General features: G+C 39.0%; 1 protein-coding gene across 1 annotated transcript in view; it reads left to right on the top strand.

The window, feature by feature from the left end:
• The window catches only part of LOC140247897 (uncharacterized), a 118,058-nt gene that overhangs the window by 30,507 nt on the left and 66,214 nt on the right, over positions 1-21,337 (top strand). The window contains exon 7 of the mRNA XM_072328100.1: positions 3,287-3,426. Coding sequence (XP_072184201.1) covers positions 3,287-3,426 — 140 coding nt within the window. The remainder of the gene's footprint in view (positions 1-3,286; positions 3,427-21,337) is intronic.

Below are 21,337 nucleotides of genomic sequence, written 5' to 3'. Positions count from 1 at the left end.
TGACTATTCCAAATAACAGTTCTGGCAATTCATCTCCCCCTGATTCTAGGTCTACTCTGAAACATTTCAAACAATTTTAGTTCTCCTTGGAATAAAGTCATCATAGTTAAACACTATTCAGAGTACTCACAATCTTGTTTAATATGTGCACATATCTGTACATGTATGGTGGCACAAATTCCTGATAGCTGGAAATTATTGTTGCAGCTTGGAGTTTACCAGTGTCTTTTCATAATTGATGATGATATGCATATAAATATTCATGAGCTAAACCTGATTGGGCAACTGGAATTTCCCTGCATTTGAAATGACTAAGATTTCATGTTGTTTCTTTGGTGAGGTAAGGAAAATTTAGAGAAATCACAGTTGTATATAAACAGCTTCAGACTGATGTGTGCATGCGTGAGTAGTCTTATATCTATAGGAAGACCAATTTAAGTTCTGATGGAGTGGGTGTAATGAACAACGCAACCCAACCCATGGGAGTGGCAGAGTGAAATTCATTTCCTACAATCCCATAATAGCACATTGCCTTTGAACAAAATGCCATGCTCTTATAGGAACCTCAGCCATGGCTAACTCTCAAAGCCACATTAAAGTGACCTGGTTTCAGCAAGGTGTGTTAGCACAAGGATGATTCAGTACTGTCTAACCCCTTTGGATTCAGTGAAATGACTCACAAGCTTTCAGTTATTGACATGTTTAAATGGATTTCTGAACTCCGTGTCCTGTGAGAATCACTCAGCACAAAGGAAACGTGAGCATGTGAAATCTAATTTCAAAGTTTTTAAGAGCCCCTCTCTTTTAATGGGATGACTGAATCCTAATGTTTAAAGAGATCTGTGTTTTATCATGTTCAGGATTTAAACACTTGATCCGAATTATGTCATTTGGGTCTACTTGTAACTCCGGAACTGAAACTGTCTTCTAAAATAATTTTACTCAACAGTCATAAATTGGACACAATTTGCAAACTAAAGTAATAAAGGGCAGATGTAGGGGGGAAATACAGCAATTTTTTGCAGTGGATTATTCCACTCAGCTTTCCTTTTTCCTTCTGTAAGTAGACTTTTATTAAGAACACAAACCACAACACACCAACCACAAACATTGGACCTTGGGGGTCTCACTTTTTTTGGGAAAAGTAGAATATATCAGCAAAAACAGAGGCGTTCCTCCTGCTCCCCCAAATCTTCTATGCTGCACAGGTACATAGTCTCCCACTGAGTATCTTCCAAGTGATGAGCATTAGTGGCAACTTAGTTTCCTGTGCAGTAAGCATGCACACATATGTATGTATTCAAGATATTAACTGATGGCTGTGAAGGACACAGTGCTGCTGGTCAGCATAATCCATGAGAAGTAAAATACATTTTTGAGGCTTTAGTCTCATCCTCATGCATGTAAGTGAGCTCCTGCTGTTCTTCAAACAAAATCAAACAGTCTCATAGAATTGCAGTCATAATACTTTCCAACACCTTTGAGATTTATGTCTTAAACAGTGTTTTCATATGCATTTTGCACAAGGGCTAGTTGTGTGGCGACCATGTCAATGCAAGCAAGGTATTTTGCACACACTATTGAGAAAGAATCCTTGACTTTTTCTAGGGCATTAGTTCAGTCATGTGGCTAGGTGAAAATGCAATGCTATCTATAGCTGCCTGGTGTTAGTATTTAAAAACAGCTTTGAGCATGCTACTCACTTATAGTCTGCCTTAACTATTCATATTTACACAGAATCACATTTTGGCAATATATTCCATTCCTTGTGGCAGCTTTACCAGTGACCGCTGAAAATATGATTGTATCGTATTTACTGATAACCATGATTAGCATTGTACAGGTATGGATATGAACCTCTGTCCGTTATATCTATAAGCCTTAAATTAAAATTCAAAATGTAGCTCTAGTCTATGTAACCCAAGCTTCAGATGACAAATGTGCCTTTTAGAGCAAAATGTTTAACTCTGTAAAACAATATATATATATATATATATTTCTCACAATCAACAAAATATATAGTGAAATGTCTACCTCTAATGCTAGAGCTGTGTTCCCTGGAAACTTAAGAGTTTTGATATCTACAGAATAAACTTGGATATTTTGTTCATTACAGTGCTCATAAATGCTAAGATCAAAAGGGAGTTAATTCATTTAGCTTCTAGGATGTATAGTTTACACAGATTCACCAAGTTTGGATCGTGAAAGCATCAAAGACCTAGCAAACCCTTCACAGACATTGCTGTTGTTCCTTGGAGGATATTAATTGTCTCCTGCTGATGTCCATTTGGGAAGTTATGACCTTATAGTATGTCTTGATGGAAATGATGTTGAGACATCTGACCAGGGTCAGTTAATACTAAGCACGCAAGGAACCTTCTGCTCACTTCAGAGAAAGGTGATACTACTGCTAATCTATTGGGCCCGTATAAAAACCAAATCATTCTGGAGATAAGCATTGATTAAGACTGTTCTTTGTATTACACTGGAAGATGCAGCACTGTCCCATCTTTCTCCTCTATCATGCTGGCACCAGTGCAGGTGGCCTGGTTCACAATGGGTCCAGCTGAGAGCTAACCCACTTATAAAAAGGAAAAGGAAAGAGGCCAAATAGTGATTATTTCCTTCTCTGATCAGTTCCCTCTGTATGCTTTACTGTGTGGATGTCCAAATTTTTATGCTAAAAATGTATAATGTACAATGCAGGGAAAAATGGGCAGCTAGAATAGGCGTGTCCAACTCACAGCCCATTGGCTGCATGTGGCCAGGCACAGCTCTCACTGTGGCTGCCTCCTGCCCTACACCATGATGGCAGCAGGTCTGCCTTGCTGAGCAGCCCAGCCTGACCCTGAGTGCACAGCCGTTGTTACAACAGCCATACACTGATGTGCAGTTGGCACTGTCTGCGCTGGAAGCAGGGCACATAGAGGGTGCAGTGCAGTGCTGATTCAAGTGATGGCAAATAACTGTATGCGTTGTGGTACATTAGCTAAACACAGTTCTGTGAACAATGAAAAAATATGCAGCCATGCTTTCCATTTTGATACAGGAAATTGAGGATAGGCTTCAAGACTGCAAAAAAAAAAACAACCAACCCATAGTTTACATTTGTTACTTCATTTTCAGATGATATAAATACATTATTTACATATGCTCAAAAGGAATGTATAGAATTGCGATCAGATATTCAACTCAAAAGTTTGAAGCAGGGTGAAATTGGCATACTTTGCTACTGCACCCAACTATTGATCTTGCCATTCTAATTTGTTTTTCTTTTCATTTAAAGCTCAAGTGGAATAACCCACCTGAAGAATGCTATCAAGAAAAATCAAGTGCTGTGAACAACACAAACTTAGAAGAAAGCAAAGCATCCTCAGAGAGCAATTTGTACTTGGAGGAGTTAGAGAAATATACTTTTTCTGTGTGGTGAGTAATATCTGCACCAAATAGCTTCACAACCCGAAAGTATGCTTTGTTGTTATTGCATTACACAGAGGTATCTAAATTCAGGTGAATATTATAAAGCTGCAAGTCCTATGACATCATATGCTGTTTTTCCACAGAACTTGCTTTTCTATATGTATGCTATTTTCTTTCAGGTAAATAGTAAGTATTTCGTTTTCTTCTCTTTGTTCACTATGTTCACTATGACCTCTGGCATTATTTACATCATGCACGCCCCACCTGGATTACAGAAATACTGATTTTCTTGTACATTCCTTCTCAATGGAACTTTATAAAAAAGAATTAATTTTTATTTTCCAAATCATTTTAAAGTAAGGAAGATGTGTTATTTCCCCTCCCAGATAAGGACATGAGGCAAGATATTTCTAGCATTTACAAGCAACAAATGATTTGTGTTTTCTTCCACTCTTTACTGTTGTATATTGTATATCTCTGGCACCTGTTATTTTCTGCAAATCAGCCCCTATTCTCAAGCGGAGAATCCAGAAAATGAACATCAGAGTAGGATGGACATCTTGAAAATTTGGTTTCAAATGATTTCTCTATCAATACAACATAGGATTGTTTACTTAGGCAAGTCAAGAATCCTCCAGCATTGCTGGTCCTGGAAACAGCCTATTGTTCTCTCCTTTGCCACTTTGTGCCTTGGAAGTTTGGCAGGAAGTAAGGTAAAGACCCTGCAGAAACCATGTGCGTTTTCACTATAGAAGCCTGAACCAATCCCTAGAGGTGGTCATCTCTGAGTATTGTGTGAGGCAACAAGAAAGAACACAATCATAAAATTAGACTGCCATGGTTATTTTGGATTTATATTGCCATAATTTAAGAACAGATTTCAGAATACCATCCAAATATTCTTGCCAGATCTCACTATTATATTTTACTTGTCTCAGTTTTCAATTTAACCATATTATCATCAGTGCTTTCCCTTTCAAGATGCTCAGTTTCTGTGTTAGTGAACTTCAGTGTCTCTTCTGTTTCTAGCAGAAGTTATGCTGATCCAACTAATACTTTAAGTCAGCAGCTGGGCAGAACTGATCTTTCTTTCCAAAGCCATTTAGCTTGAAAGTGTAGGGAAAGGGGTCTAAATCCACCCTTCCTCAGCAGGGAAGAATTCCTGGAACACACGCTGGTTTCTGGTCACTACCCAGCTAACTGAGCTAGTGGCCTCTGCAACGGCACGTGGTGCCCCAGAGTGAGCAGCCATTTGCCTCAGTTGGCATGCATTTTGCAGTCTGATGTGGGAATCAAGAGAGAAATATAGTTCTTACCCCTTTTTGTTGTACCTTTTCTCTCTTTGACTCTTTTGAGGAGGATATAGACACAGAGCTTGATGCTGATATAGTCAGTGGCTTTTTGATAAGTATAGTGGAAATACTATGTCATGACTAGGTCCTAGGCTACAGCAGGCAAGGATGCATTCAAATAAAACAACCACAGGTACTGAAATAAAGAAAAGAAACTACTTACCTTGCTATCTACTGTAGTTGTGCTTTCCATCGAGTTCCATTCCTCGACAAGAGGTAATGGTCTCAAGTTGCACCAGGGGAGATTCAGGTTGGATACTGAGTAAAGCTTACTGTCTGAAAGTGTTGAAGCACTGGAATGGGCTGCCTGGTTTTTTGTCCCTGGAGGTGTTCAAGAAATGTGCTGAAGTTGTACTCAGGGACATGGGATAGTGGGCAATGTTGGTGGTAGGTGAATGGCCAGACTAGATGATCTTAGATGTCCTTACCAACCACAATCATTCTATAATTCTGTGGTTTACTGAGGTTTCCAGAGAGGTCAGAGCTACATCTGAGTTACAGGGTACAAACTATATATTCCTGGTATGAAAAAAAGGTTGCCAAGTACTCTTCACATAGACTGCTGTCTGGCCTTCAGTGAAGACAACTGAGGCTAGTGTTTTATTATTTCAATATGCTATTCTGTTTATTTACTGCCTCTGCCATCCTCTTTGAAACAAACACCAGCGCTTGCTTTATTTACTTATTATGTGAAAGTCCCACGAGGTTAGAACAAAACAGAATTTGAGAGCTTTTTTTTTTTTTTGCTTTCTGCTTCACTAGTGGTAAAATGCCATCTTTATCAGAAAGAAAAAGAATGGGAAAACAAATCACTCAATTCTTGATTAAGTAATATAGATATTATAACTCGCATGCCATGTAGCAAATATGTTTTTTATCATGATTTTTTTTTTTTAACTGAGAGTTAATTCAGTTTCTCTGTGTAATTGAAGGAGTATCAAATACTGTATGAGTTGTTAGCTGCATTTGCTAGCACATCAGTATGAAGTTCCAGTTGTTACTCGCTTCTGTCTGTATTTTCTCCTTTCTTCTCTCCCACTTTCTTAGCCAAAGAGCATCAACTCCTCTTTGTTTCCAGACCTTCCTCTCCTCAAGGATTGCTACCTTTTAAAAAATGCAATGCAAGATAATTAGCTACTACAAAAAATTTTAAGAGGACTGTAGATCTGGGGGCAGCTTAGATCTCCATAAACTTCAGAGTTTTAGATGTTCCAAGATACAATCTGAGCAATTTCCTTGATCTTTTATTGCAGCTGGTAAATCATTTATTGGGGCAGGTTATTTTACAAAATCCTCTTTAAAAACAAAATCCCATAAAATGTTTTTATCATAAAATACTGCATGACCAACAGTCTTCAAAGCTATATATACACTGTATTAATTAAAAGCTAGTGTTGTACTGTGACAAGTTAAAAGTATGCAATCTGTCTTAATCTTTTCTTTTTTTTTTCCTCCTCCTCTGCCTCTCCTGATTATTTTTTTCCTCTCTTCTCCACTCTCTCTCTCTCATCTTCTCTTTTCTTGTAGGGCCTTCCAAGGGGGAGATTAGAGAGCATGAGCAAAATTTTCTTTTATGATAACAAAGATTGTTGTGATAATTGTTACCCTCTTCCCTCCCCCCTATTGTTGCAGCATGCTTGTCCTCTTGTATTCAGATTAATCTGACAGTGGTGTCTCACATCCGTAGGCCCTAGTAAACCCTCCTTATACTGGGCATTAAATGCACATGTAACAAAAAGATTATTCTGGTTCCAGAAGCCCATAGCCTTCAATCTTGATCTCACAGCCTGTCTGAGCAGCTCTTCCCCTGTGCCCAGATGCATCCTTGCTGAAAGCAGCAGGCTTTGCTTACAACCAATGAACAGAGGGGGATGAGCCCAACCTGTACAAAGTGAGAGCAGGTTAAGACAGTGCACGCATATGGTCAGGTATTAAAGGGAGGTGGGCACAGCTGGTGTGATCAGCCCCAGGGAAGCTTTGCAGGTGTTGTTACAGAGCTGCTTGCAGGATCTGGCCTCCCACCACAGCTTTGCTGAGCTCCTTTCACTCAGCAGTTGGTCTTTCTGCAACCAAGAGCTCACACAGCCTACAGCAGAATGTGAATGTTTTTAGTTTTAGTGTCTATTGTCTAAATTAGGTGAAATCTATAAGCTTAAGAGAGGAAACGTTTGGACAAGTTTCAGCTCTTGCAGCCCCAAACCTTCTGTCAGGAGCTTTCTGGCTGCTTGTTCTTCAGTTCCCTGAGGAAAAAAAGTTCTTCATGGCTATTTGTCACTATAAAGGCAGATTTTCTGGAAGTGAATAGTAACTACAGATGGGAGAAATAATTTCGATACTTGAGCGTTTTAACTACTTTTGATGTGCAGTTGTATTTGAGTTAGAACTGCACAGATTGCAAGAACTTTCATCTGTTTCAATACCCTCAAATCATGTCATAGTTTCTGGGACTCCAGAAGTCTTCAGCTTGAGCTCAAACAAATAATGAACTAGCAGCTTCAGTTACAACTGACATATCATCAAATGCAGCTCTTAAGGGGTTAATTTTGCATACTAATATAAAGTAATGTTCATCCTTTGTCTCTGTGCAATTAGCTTTGAAACAGTGTGCCTGTAGCTCAGACTGAGGCTAAATGCTGCTTTGAAATTCTTTCTCCCCTGCTCCAAACCTGTTAAGCTGACTTAGTCCAGCCCCTATAAAAGCAATTTATTGCAATGTACTGCCATTCAGGGACACAGACATGTATTGCTCCAGGTTGCTCTGAAGCAGGCTAGATGGTGTGTTTCCAAAGGATCAGATAGCATCTTGAACATCAGTAGAGAATAAATCTACCTGGATTTACATGTTCACGCCTCTAAAATACTTGGGCTTGGATCAAGCATTGGTTCTGACTTGTAGCCATCAGGAGCAGCCTTGGTGTGAGATGGACAGGATGGAGAGAACAGGATGCACTTGGCAGTACACACCAGCCTAGAAGAGGCAGATGGAGCTGACGAGCCATTTGCAACATTGTACTTGTACCCCTTATGGTCAAATTCATGAGCACGCTGAGGGGCAGGAAGAGTTAACTGTAAGCAGCACACTGTAATGAAGTAGTTCTTTAATAAAAACAATAAACTTTCCATTTATAACACTCATGCGATTTGACATTGAAATAAATGCAGATGCTTCTTTGCTTGGTGTATTCCCTGTTGTGCTTTCTAAAGCACCTTCACATATGGTTTGCCTTGTTCCTGTGAAACTGCTTGTTGTTTATGTCACACAAACAGAACAGATTGAATTTACATTGAGTAAAGGGATGATGAATTAAATGTTGGAGGAGAATCCTTGTCTGAGTGTTTAAAACTTGTTCAAAATTAGTGCTGCATGTTTAAATAGTTTCTGTAGAATCTTCCTTGAGCTCTTCTAAAGATTTCATTAAAATAAAGAAAGAATGGTGTGGCTGCCTATAAATGCAACCTTTTACTCAAATATGTAACATTTACCTAAGACCAAAGGTCAAATTTTACCAGTTTTTTATAGCTGTTCTAATACAACCTGTTTCATGCACTATGTATAAAATATTGCCATTAAGAATGGGTATTCAACTTTCTTTTTGGAAAGGAGACTGGCTTTTTATCCCTTGCTTTATAAAGGTCTTGTTATTTGAAAATTACTTGAAGGAAGCGCTTCTCAGTGCTTTCCGAGACTCCTACATCATTGTTTCCACTTCCATTTCAAACTGGAAACCAGTGCATGTATTTCAAGATGTTTAAAAAAATTGGAAGCCCTACTGTTTTCTTTGAATACTTTCAAATTTGATATATATATATTAAATATATATATATAAAATATATATATTTGACATATTTGATGTGTCCTTCCTAAAAGTGCTGTTCCTTGGCCATGTGAGCGTGGAGTGCTATCAGGATAAGTCTTGATTTTGGACTATCCATAGGAGTTTTGCTCTGCAGGCAAGTCACTGCAGGATGCAGGTCATTAATTTTTTCCACAGGTGTTCAGATGTCAGACCAGTGTTCACACTGGTGCACATCCTTGCAATTTTACAGATTGAGTTTTTGTGTTGGACTGGTATATATTTCTGTGAAGTTTTAGCTTTATTTTTCACCTTGTGGGGCCCTGTGTGGGTCAGTTTAGTTTGCTGGTGGTAAAGGTTTACTTTCTAGATAACTTTACTCCTCCAGACAAAGCTACTTTGTCTTTCCTAATCTCATAAGACATCTGTTGCTTCTTTTCACTTGCTATCATTCATAAATGGGCAATGACGAATGAAATGCATACACACAGAGGCTGTGTTCCTTTGCAGTCTGGTGTCAGTGAAGAACAGTATGTCTGTATGGATGCATAAGCTGGTGCAAGTTAAGGGTGAATGATAAATAAGGTGTACATCTTGCTGATACACAGGTGGAAATGGAGAGGGCCAAGCTGTGTTAAGACAAGGTACAAGCATGTGTGGAGTCTGCTATTTCTGCCAAATTTTAAGTAATAGAAGTGGCGCAAAAGCGTAGAGTGGGATATTCAAATGTAATAAGGAGTTTGTAAATCCCTGAAGGTGGATTTATGGATTAGACAAAAAACACTGTTGCTCTCATGTCCAGCAGTGACAGAGAGAGAGAGAGGGATGTCTGTCTTTATATGCTAGAAATTCTGTCTTTGGTTCCTACTATATAACTTGCATAAATATTTGTAGCCATAACCTTCAGCAGTTTGCCATCATTTGAGTTCTCTCCTAGCTACAACACACTCATTTTCATTATTTACACAACGTTTGGTATTACTGGAAATATATGCCAAGGAAATACAAGTCTATTCAGAGCTATCTTATATAGAACACTTTTGCAAAGCCCTCCAACATCTATGCATGCAGCTGAGTGGGCTTAGTCCTTGAGCAACTTCATTAATGACATCAAGCTTTCATAGAGATGTTGGCAAGGAACTTGTGTAGTTGCTGTGTGATTACATGTAATGGAGTAGGAGGAGCAGGCAAATGCTCCCCAGTGCTGGAACAGACAAGTCACTGTTTGCCCTGGCTCTCTTTGGGAGAGTATCTTTATAATTCTCTGCCAAAATGCTTGTGTTTCCTTCTCCTCCTTCCACTTAGAGAATTCCTGTTTGATGAAAGTGAAAGAAGATAACAGTAGTTGATGGAAAGCTGGTTATGGTGGCAGAGTATGGTTTTCATGCATAAAATCATTTATTTATCTTCTTAAATACCAAGGATGTTGAGTCTCCAGTTGATGAGCAGCCTGGGCTTCTGAAGTCACTGGAGTCTTTTCCACCAGGGGAGTCAAGAAGCCTCTCAGAGTATTACCTGCATTTCTCCCTCATAAATATTGCAGAACATTTAGCCTTATTTCCTGCTCCTCACAAAAGCACTTTCTAACATAGCTGAACTGCTTTTCACTTTTGTCAGGCTCAAAAGAAGGTAAAAGACTTTGTAAGCTAGCTGTGCTGCATTGGGTGAAGAGAGATGTGGTGGTTGTGTGTCGTTTACTACACATTTTGTTTTCATGAGCTAGAAAAAATGGCATTACTGATGAGTAGCAGAGAGAAAAGCTGTGAGTGTGCCCTACTCGGTCATCTCTAATGAATAGATTGAATAAAAATAATAGGTGCATTACATAGCTAACCTTCACATCTTCGGGGCACTACAGTAAATAAGTGGGACTTATACATGTGCATTAGAAGTAAAGTGGGTATCATGCTTTGGATCCTATTGGAGGGGAAAAAATGATAGATTGCTGCTTTTTATCTGTCACTGCTGTGGCACAGAAACATAGACCATATGTATGTAAAACAACTTTGTTATTTCAGTAAATTCTCTGACTCTTTCTGTTGTAGCCTGTAGCGAAATGTATAAGTAGCTGAAGATCCTGGTGGGATAGTTCTGAATCTATCAGAATAAAATACCTCTGCAGAGGCATAATTATTATTAAATACACAGTGATGTGTGACAAAACAACCAGATAACTAGGAGCTTTTTTGCCCTTGCAAACTTACAGTATAAAATGAGATGCTTTGCAAGGGGTGAGAATAAGAAACCGTGATGGTAAGAAGGTGAAATGATGTGGAGCAGGAAAGCTTGAGCACCCATGGGTCTTGTAACTGGTGACTCAAGGAGGTGATATTAAAAGTGTGAGTGTTCATTGGGATAATAAGGTGAGAGAGGCTGAAGGCAAGAAGTCAGGATGCTGGAATGGGGGCAGCCCTCATATTTAGTTGTATTGGTGGCTAAGAGTTTGCTTTGTCCTATGACAACTCTCTGGTTTAACTTGTGAGCTTATTGGTACTGAGATCTAACCCTGCATTTGCATTAGGTCTTTGCTGAGCAGTAATGATTAGCTGTTCAGAGGGGTTTGTTTTATGGGATTCAGAATGATGAAACTTCAGGTTCAGCTATTCTTTCTTGCAGATATCTTCAATGCTGCATCTTTATCACAAATGTGCAAAGGACTCTTAGTCCTCTCATCTAAATACTTGCACGGTCTGACAGCTGGGGACAGAGCAGAAAAATTCCTATTCGTTGATCAGCCCTATTACTCAGAATTAGGGGGAAGTGTTTTTTTAACTAAGTACTCACACGACATGTTCAGTATTGTTTGTCCATTAACAAAATAAACCTATCATTTCCTTTGAAGCTTGTTTTATATAGAGGAAACACTGCTACCCTCAACCAGTGTATGATTTTATACAGAGTAACTGCCTATTTGTATTTGCATCGAATTTCAGATAAATGTGTATCTTATAATATCTTGAGGGTTTTTTTTTGGGAGGTTATAATATTTCCAAGTTGGAATAATTTCCATTTGAAAACATTGTATCATGATCTTCAGCTTCTAAAAAAAACCAAACACAAAGCACTCATATATATGTTCGTGCCACAAGTATTCAACTTGGCCTTATGTGGCAGGAATTTTGAGGAAAGAAAAGATTCTTTTGTCTCTGAGTGTGTGTCTTCTTGTCTATCTTTAACATATGTGCATTAGATATTGGGTTTGACCTATAAAATGGCAGAGGGTGAAAAAAGCATATTCAGTCCAGTTCATCGTGTGATAAAGCACAGTGCATGTGAAAAAGTGCTTCCCATGGGTCGTATTTAAGTACACGAGCCATTTGGAAACAGTATCCAGTTTTGCTGAGGTACCTGTAAGAATAAGCATGTTACCAGTGTGGTAGCCTCACTCATTCCTCAGCTTTCAAGAAAAGTAAAGATAAATGGAAACAAAAGCAACTGTTGTGCCTGTATTTTTGGCTCAGGGTTGGGAACAAATAAATACTCATTTTCTGGATTTGAGATGCCAAAGGGAGGTCAATATCCAATACCGGAAACTACACATTGTGGCTTTAGGTGGAAATATGCTTCCTTGATGTTTTTATTCAGTTCCTGAAACACAAAAAATCCAGATACTGAGGTTATATCAGGACTGTTCAAATGTTGGCCTAGGGAATGGCTCCAACCAGCATCTGAGCAGCTTTCAGCAACTCCTTGTCATTGCATATGCCCAAAAGCTTAATATCAACTCTGCTGTGGTCACAGAGATGTAACTGTTGTGCCCTGCCACTGACCTGTGGACGTATGGGAGATTAAAATTCCTACCAATTCATTGTTAATCAACTTTTACTTTTGGTTGGTTTTCCAGGTAAATTCATCATGCTGTGTTAATAATCTAATTGTGAGAGAGTTACTTCAGGGGTTCCTGATCATTACTAATTTTAGACACATTGCCAGGCTTCAAAACTGGGGCTATGTTTCACGTGCGCCAGGAGTATCCTTTTCCTACCTCAAGTAATGTTACAGGAACAATAAAAAAATCTTGCTAGTAGGAATGCAAAGCTCTGTGGGACTTAGATGGGACCTGACATTTATACAGTTCATCACTACTGTAGATCAAGGAATGCTACTTTTAGCAAAGAATGCATATTCATTCTTTTTTTTGTTAACCTTTGCTTCAGTGCTTTCATGACAAGATTGTATGGGTATGTAGCTGTGTTTTAACAGTTTTTTAATTTCAGTTGTTGCTTGAAGCACTGTGCTGGAAATTAGACACTTTTAGTAGTTCAATTATTGTTGATTTATTCATCCCTCTTGTAGATACAGTGAATGTAGTCACTATAGTAAGGTTATCTAGTTCTGAATGCCAAATGCCAAGTTTCAGAGCTTACATCTTGGCAACTGCAAGACTTATTGGCTTGGAATTTGTCATGCCAGTAGTGCTGCCTTTGTAGCATTTATTTCACAGATTTTCATTAAATGGAGGAAGACGAGAGAATAGTATTACTAGAGACACTGTGCAAACTGTTTACTAATGGCACAGGGAAATCAGTTCAAAATAAAGTACTCAAGGCTTCATTCAGCCGTTTTCCTAGACTTCGTTGAAAGAATGATGGCATTACACAAAGTATAAGGATATAAAAATGCTGATATGGAAAGGTGATTTATGTAACATCACCAGTTTTGAAAAAAATGGGAACCTTAGAACAGCATAATGAACTAAAAACTGTTGCATAGTGCTTAGCATTCATTAACTTTGTTGTAATTTCTCTTTTGGGGCAATTAGTCAGCAGAAACTTGCTTAAATTCCACCAGCTTTAGCATCTGCTTTCAGTATTTTTCTAAAGACAGCAAATGCTTCAGTAACACAGGGGCAGGTCCTCAGCTGAAATGAGTTGTTAAAGCACCATTTCCAGTGGAGTGATGACAATTTACTCTGACTGAAGCATAAACTTTCATGTTAACCTGCTGTAATGCTTTCTATCACACTCTAGACTGTCTACATGTGAAATGTAATGCACCTAATGGCATGTAAATTAGCTATTGTTGGAGGCATCTGTCATACTATAATCTTTCCCAGTCACTTGTAAGGAAGGTTCTCCACCACTTAGCCTCCCTCTACTGTTCCATAGTGTGCCTTGTGGTGATGTTACTGTATGGCCAAAGTTATCAGCTCTCATCTCTGCTTGTCACTACCTTTAATGTGCATCTTTGACTCACTTTCACTTGGGAAGGACTCCTTGTAGATAGCTTGGAGAAAGGCCTCTAAAATGATCTAGTCCAACTGTCAACTCAGGACCACTGTGCCCACTAAACCAGGTCCTTAATTCATGATGTTCATGAAGTCACTTCTTTAATCCCACCCTCCTCAGACAGACAGCCGGAAATCATTATCATCTAGCTCTGCTTGGAGTGATGAGAACTTGGGAGTGCTAAAACTGGTGTGATATTGGATGAAAACACAGCCCTACAAGTGCCCTTCTGCATAAACTTGTTTAATTCAGTGCTTCGTTACAACCTCTTCAAAACATTATTTGGCAGTGTTACCAGTTCATACAGCATTTTGATGCTTCTAGAATGATAATTAAAAAAAAAAAAAAAAAAAAAAAGGCAATTAATCATTTAAATTTATCGTTTAACTACAACGGGACTTCCACTGGTCAGTGCTGCTGCATTCATCTAAATAGTTGTATGTAAGTATGAAACTGATTATAAATAGTTTGGCCAGAAACTGTACCAGGCACAAGAGAATGAGTACCTTCAGTAGAACTACCCGTAATTAACTGATAAGTAACAACCCACATACTGTAGATATTTTTTTTTATTTCAGTGTCTTTCATCATTTAAGTGTCATCTTTTAGGATTAACATGAAAAATCACTAATTCTCCTACTTAATTTGTAGCTCACTGCTTTCCTTCAGCATAAGAAACACAAAAGTATAAGCTGGAAAAAGCAGAAGCATAAGCTCTTTCCTGTTGTGATTATTACTTCTAAGAGGCTGAGGATCATATTCTGTCCTTGAGTTGGAAACTCTGTGCTGAAGTTCTCTCTAAAAGCTTTTAACTAAAGTTTGAAGACTTTAGCTCGACTAAAAATGTGCCTTTTGCACTGAGCTGTCACTGCTCTGTTTTCTGAACTAAAACAAAAAGATGTTTTTTTATTTTTTAAAGAGAAATCAGTGATCCTAAACTATATCAGAGCTCATTATTCTTTTGATCAGTATTTGCTTTTCTGATTTTTAATTTGAATGCCTGCTTCAGATCCCCTGATTTATTAACTATTCTCATGACCTGGCTAATTCATCGTATTCCTAATTTATTTGCAGTCCCGTTTTCCTCATTAGTGTTGCACAGGTTTTTCAGGCAGTTGAAAACACGTGCTATTGCAGGATACTTTCTAACTCATGTTTGCCACTAACTGAATTATACATGGGTGGCATAGCGCATATTCAGTCTTTCATCCTTATCTGTTACTTCATCATTACTTTCAATCTGCAGTGAAAAATGTGACTAACATGTTGTGTGGTATAAATAGACACTGCAGGTTGAGATCATTTATGCATGGTTTGAATTTTGATGAAATTTTATACTGCCCTCTGGGCTAAACACTTAACCTAAGTGATTGTCCCAATAATTCTGTTGAATCAAACCTCTTCAGATGGAAGTTTTACCTTTCATTATCTTCTGAATTGTTTACTATAAAGCTTTCCAGGAGTGTTAGGAAGCAAATAAAAAGGACACAGTTGCTGTTTATCAGTGATTCTGTGAATCATTATCTTGCCAATATAAATGACTGGAAATAAGAATACTTAGAAATACTTCCGCTCAAAAGACTGTGCTTTAAATTACTGCAGTCCATCCTCAGTATTTTATTCTGCTACAGCCATGAGTATGAAGGTTCTGCAAAATCTAAAACTATTAATCCATATCTGCCTATATACAAGCATTTATGTATACATATTTTTGCATTCAGTACAGTGCAGTATACCAACTCGTGTAATTCTTAATTTTAATTTCATAATTGCCACGGCTGTGTAATCTTCCAGTATTTATTTATGATATTTAAATTGCTTCAGCTGTATATCTGTTGTTTTAAAAAATGGTGCTTCATGTCTATATTTGGGTTAATTTTTATTTCAATTACAAACACTCTCTCCATGCAGCTTTGTTGTTTTGATGTTGAAAAGTCTAGAATTTATTACTATGAGCTGAAAGTAATCGTTGAACACTGACATTTTAAGTATGAAAATAATGTAAGTAATTGTCATTCATTCAGTTAAGATATTCCATTTCTTGCAACAACCAATTACAGTACTGTGCTTTTAACTGGAAAAGTGTCTACTTCAATTTTCAGCTGAGCATGCTGTAGAGACTTTCATTGTTGATAACCATAGCAAGTTGCAGATCAAATACCACCCGTTACTTTCCCTTAGCTATTTTTAAGTTAATGGCCCTAATTTGTACACTAAATTTAGGAAAAAGATGCTTGTGTTTTGTTTTGGTTTTTTTTTTTTCCTCCAGAAAACAACAGCATTTTTAACCAAGTTGTAGCATCCACCAGGCCTAAGGAATTAAGTGACTCAGTTCAGAAAGGTAGTCACTCAGCTGTGTGCCCACTGTCACGTTGGCAGGCTTTGCAGTACCCTCTGTAGGTGCAGTCTTCTGGTCCTCTTGAGAAAGGCGGGCCATAGGGTGCTCTCCCATCCTGGCTTTCTTTGCTGGAAACCTGCCTTGGTAGGGCGAGGATGGAGGGAATGAAGATCAGTGCGTGCCCCTGAAAGCTTTTGGGCAGTAGTTTGGCCACTGCATTGTCTCATCTCCTTGTCTTCCACTGAAGCCAAGGCTTCCCAAGGAGACTTCATACTTGCTCCCACACAGCGTAGAGCAGAAGCCTTTAAGGGGCACACTGGGACATTTGACTCTGGAAGGAGTGCCTAACGGGCTGTAGAAACAAGCTGGCTAGTTCTGAAGAGAGCACCAAAATTTGAACCTTTTATCAAGAAATGAATCCCTGGAGAAAGGCAGTTTTTGGCAACTGCTACTAGTCAGTAGTCTCAATTTTCCCTTGCACAACAGTCTCAGTGGAAAATTTTATGGCTAGCCCTAGTGCAGACTCTTTCAGAGGTGTTGAGCACCCACTGTGCCCATTAATTTAAATAAGCCCATAATGTGGTTTACATTTAATAAAGTTGCAGCCTCCACATGAACCAGGTTTACTAAGTGTTGCCTGCTTTCCTGCTGGGTCTGAATCTGTTGGTCTGGATAGTGTAAGAGACTTGGACTCAGCACACGCCTTTACCCCCTGTGTTTGTTACAACTTCAAGCAAAGACTACTGAGAATGTGTTTATACCCAGTAGAGAAGGCTTTTATTTGAGGATAAGCTTACACATGAGTGAAGTGGATGATGAATAGGTTTGTATGAGGAAAAGCCCCTTTTTTTTGGCAAGACTGCAACTTGGTAGTCACAACAAAACTTCGATAATTCTCGTAAATAAAAGCAATGTATTGCTTTTATTTAACACAAGGAAGATAGCTTGCTTTTTTTTTTTTTTTTTTTTTTTTTTTTTTTTTTTTAAATCTTCAGCTACAGTAATAAAATAAAAGTGCCAAGTATGTATTAGGAAAATTAGCAAAATGAAAATAGGTCAGAAATTCCACCAGTGTGAGTTATCTTGGTTGTCCAGTGAGTTCAGCAGGGCAGATCTGTCAGCTGAAATCTGAATCTTAGTGTGTAATTTCTGCAAGAGGAAGCGTGTGGTTTTTATACAAGGCAAGTATGAAAAGCTGTGTATGTGTGATTGTGTGCTCATTATTCCTATTTACAGTAAGAGAACCCCAGTAACTGTAGCTTATAGCAAAAGTTTCTCATGATTGGCTTTCTGAATTAAAGAGACTGGTGGTGGCTGCTTTTGTAACACAGCCTTGCCTTGTAGGCTGGCTGCATGTGCTTCCAACATTGTGTTGTTCAACTCATAATAAATCTAACCAGTATATTGTTCAAGAGTCTGCACCAAGCCCATGTCTACAATTGAGTCCCAGTTTAGTCATTACTAAGGAGGAAAAGATTTGTGGGAAAGAAAAACATTTTTAATGTCTAGCATTGACTATAGTCCAGAGTTTTCAGTACCCAACTATTACCTGGTTGACCAGATCCAGAGTCACCTTTTAGCTGGCTCATCAGTGGGTTGAAATTTGTGTTTGCATTTTGGTGACATCCTGTAGTGATCTGCATAGTGTGTAGGTCTCCTGTTCTCTTTCTTCCCCAGGGACTTGCCAGGCCTTCCCTGGTCCTCCCATGCAGCCTCTGGCAGCCCTCTGCCAGAGCTGGAACACAGCCTCTCAGAGTAAGCGCAGTGCCCAAGGTCGCTTGGATAGCACAGCCAAAAATGCATTTCCATTTTACACTCCTTAGTATGAGCGCAATCTCAGTGCTGTGTATTGTCTACCACAGTGCTTACCAGAACAGCGCTAGAGTAGATGACACAGAGTTTTTTACAGTCTGTCTCAGGCTACCCACTTGAAAGGAAGGAAGCATATGACTACATCAGAATCAAGGGTATGTGGTGTTACTGTCTTGGATGAGGTTTTTTAATTTTTATTTTTATTTTGAGAAAGCACTTCTCACTGGAAAAATAATTTTATTCAAAAGATGGAATTGGAGGGAAGAGCTGTTAACTCTTCTTCCAGTTCAGGAAATGGTAATTATAACAAAGCTTGGACACTGTTGAAATATTCAGTCTTGACATTTTTGAAGTGACTTTTTGTTTCACATGTTTTATTATATACAGAATTCTTCATTTTCTCTTGAAAAGATTGAAATAATTTCAAGTTTAAATGATCAAAACACGTCCTTACACTAACCAGAATACCAGCTTGCATATAGGTTTTGTTTTTCACATTTTAATCCTGACTTGGGATCAGAATTGTATTTGAAAATCTTCACGTGAAGGGAAAGCTACTTTTCATCTCTCTTTATTCTTCAATCAGAAACTTTTAAGAGGCCATCATACCTTACTTGAAGTGAGATCCTGTCAAGCATGACATAAATAATACACGCTCTCTTTGCCTACAATGGTAAGTAATTGCCTTGTGAACCTCCTACATCTCAGCAACAAATAATTAGATTTAGTATGAAAAAAGAACAAGTGGACACTAAGGAAAGTTTCCTCACCCGCTACTGGCTTACTTGATCTTGGAGAATATCCTTACTGTCTGTACCTTAGAATCCCTTTATAGTCTTACTATGATGTATGCCATGAAAAATGTAATAGGTAGAAACCTTCACATTCATTCTTCTTCATGTAGATGGTTATGTGCCTTCATGCTTGTTCTCAAGCTCCCTCTCTGCCATTTCTCTGCCAGTCCTTTATTTGCCCTGCTCTTGTTTCAGTTTCTGTTGGAACCAATAGAGTTCAGGCCAATTTTAGCTAGAGCATTCCCTGAATTTTTAGAACTGATTGGATGGCATGTTCAAAAATTATCACATAATAGAAGAACATTCACAGAGAAATGTTACTGTATTTCATGTTCAGTTCTCACCCAGCTTCACGGAACCTGGTTTTTCCCAGATTTTCCCTTTTGTGTCTGAATGGAATCTGAAGACTTCCAGCATTTATTCAAGATGTCTGGACCTTTGACAGCCCATGTAGCAATTCCAGATGCAACCACTGGACTGTACAGACTTGCTCTACAGCACATGAGAGGGGACTGCTCTGTGTCTGAGACATGTTAGATCTATTGTGCTTGGATTAATAGCATGCAAATGTGCAAGGAATGTGGGGTGTTCTAGTTGCCTTGGACTTGCCGTATGTATGCAGCTCTCTGGATGGTACTTCTGTATTAAATCTAACATAATCCTGACTTGGTAGTATGTACGCACTCAGTGGAAGAGAACTCAATGGAGTGTGTACATGCTCTGCAGTGCATGTATATCTGCTCCTTATGAGAAAGCCCCGAGGTATGAGTACAATAAGTAGTACAGCTGCAGCTCTTGAATATGAAAGTGAAAAATACAGTAATTATTTTATTTTGGCTTATTTTGTTATTCTTTAACAAAATTACGGATATTTTCCATACCAATTTTTATTTGGTGCAAAGAGCTGTATTTCACAGTATGACTCTGTGCTTGGAGGTTTATTACTACTCTCATCTGTTAGGGGATAATTTCCAAACTGCACTGCTCAATCTACTGATGAAGAGGGGAAAAAAAAAAAAGCCCCCGGACGAATCATGTTGTAAGTAGAGTTTCTTCAGCTTCTGGAATTGTGAGTCAGTGACTCTGCCAATGTGAAATTCCCAAATGCTGTTTAATGCTGGGAATTCCTTAAGTTTCCATTTGTGCAACACTTAAAAATTCAAGTTCATTATATGCAAGTTCCTTTTCTTCCTACCTTCATGCTGGACAGAATGCCACCTGGTGAAATACCAGGGTGACTTACAAAGATCCGTTAAACAAACTTAGATGAGCCTATATGCACATTATAACCATCTTGATCAAGGACTTGCTTTTATGCAGGGAGTTGACTAATTTCCAAATGATTGGAAACAGCTTTTTTTTTTTTTTTTTTTTTTTTTTTTTTTTTTCTCCAGCTTTGATTGGATGATAATAATGTGGAAAGAGGAGAAACTGGAAGAGGCATGCTCTTTCACCAGTTATGTTGGAGAAAGCATGACAGACTATTGCAGAGAAAAAAAATCTCTTTCAGAATAGAGGCTAGCTCTGGGAAAGCAGAGGTAGGAGGAGATCCTGACTTACTGAAGAGAGCTCTGACCTGACTCAGAGGAGTATTCAAGAACAATGAGAATGTGTAGAAATGATGATGAGCAAAGTCTGTTTTAACCAACATATACCCCAGGGAAGATGCATCATTTACACAGAGTAGTCATAAAGCTGGAGTACTGCAGCCTGTGAAGTTAGACCTCATCTGAAGACAGCTGGGCTAGTACACTGTATTTTTCTGGAGGCTTAACACCTGTCTAACCAGAAGGCTGTGTTGCTATTCACTGAGACCTTGACAGAATGGAGAATTGGGCTGAGAAGATCTCAGTGAGGTTCAGCAAGGGCAGAGTCCTACATCCGGGGAGGAATAACTGCACACATCAGTACGGGTTATGAGCTGACCTGCTGGAAATGAGCTCTGCAGTGAAGGACTTGGGGGTCCTGGTGAACAACAGGTTGTCCATGAACCAGCAGTGTTCTCTTTTGGCTGAGAAGGCCAATGATATCTTGAGGTGTGTTAAGAAGAACAAGGCCAGTAGGTTGAGGGAGGTGATCCTCCCTCTCTGTTTTGTCCTGGTGAGGCCACATCTGATGGAATGCTGTGTCTAGTTTCAGCTCCTCAGTTCGAAAAACACAGGGATTTCCTAAAGAGATTCCAGCAGTGGGCCACCAAGATGAGTGGGGACCTGGAGCATTCCCTGTATGAGAAAAGGCTGAGAGACCTGGGGCTACTTGGCCTGGAGAAGGTTGAGGGGGGATTTAATCAATTCTTATAAATACCTAAGGGGGTGGAAGTCAAGTGCATGTGGCCAGGCTCTTTTCAGTGGTGCCCAGTGACAGAAAAAGGGGCAGTGGGCACCAGCTGAAACAGGAGGTTTCACATGATCATGAGGAAAATCATCTTTACTTTGATGATGACAGCACTGGAACAGGCTGCCCAGAGAGCAGCATCTAGAGTCTCCTTCTCTGGAGATATTCAAGAGCCACCTGGACACTCTTCTGTGTGACCTACAATAGGAAATCTGCTTTAGCTGGGGGTTTAACTGGATGATCTTCAGAAATCCCTTCCAACCCC

Source organism: Excalfactoria chinensis, chromosome 2, assembly GCF_039878825.1.
Source record: "Excalfactoria chinensis isolate bCotChi1 chromosome 2, bCotChi1.hap2, whole genome shotgun sequence".
NCBI classification, from domain to species: domain Eukaryota; kingdom Metazoa; phylum Chordata; class Aves; order Galliformes; family Phasianidae; genus Excalfactoria; species Excalfactoria chinensis.
Note: the sequence above shows the minus strand (reverse complement) of the source record. Positions and strands in the feature narration are given on the sequence as shown.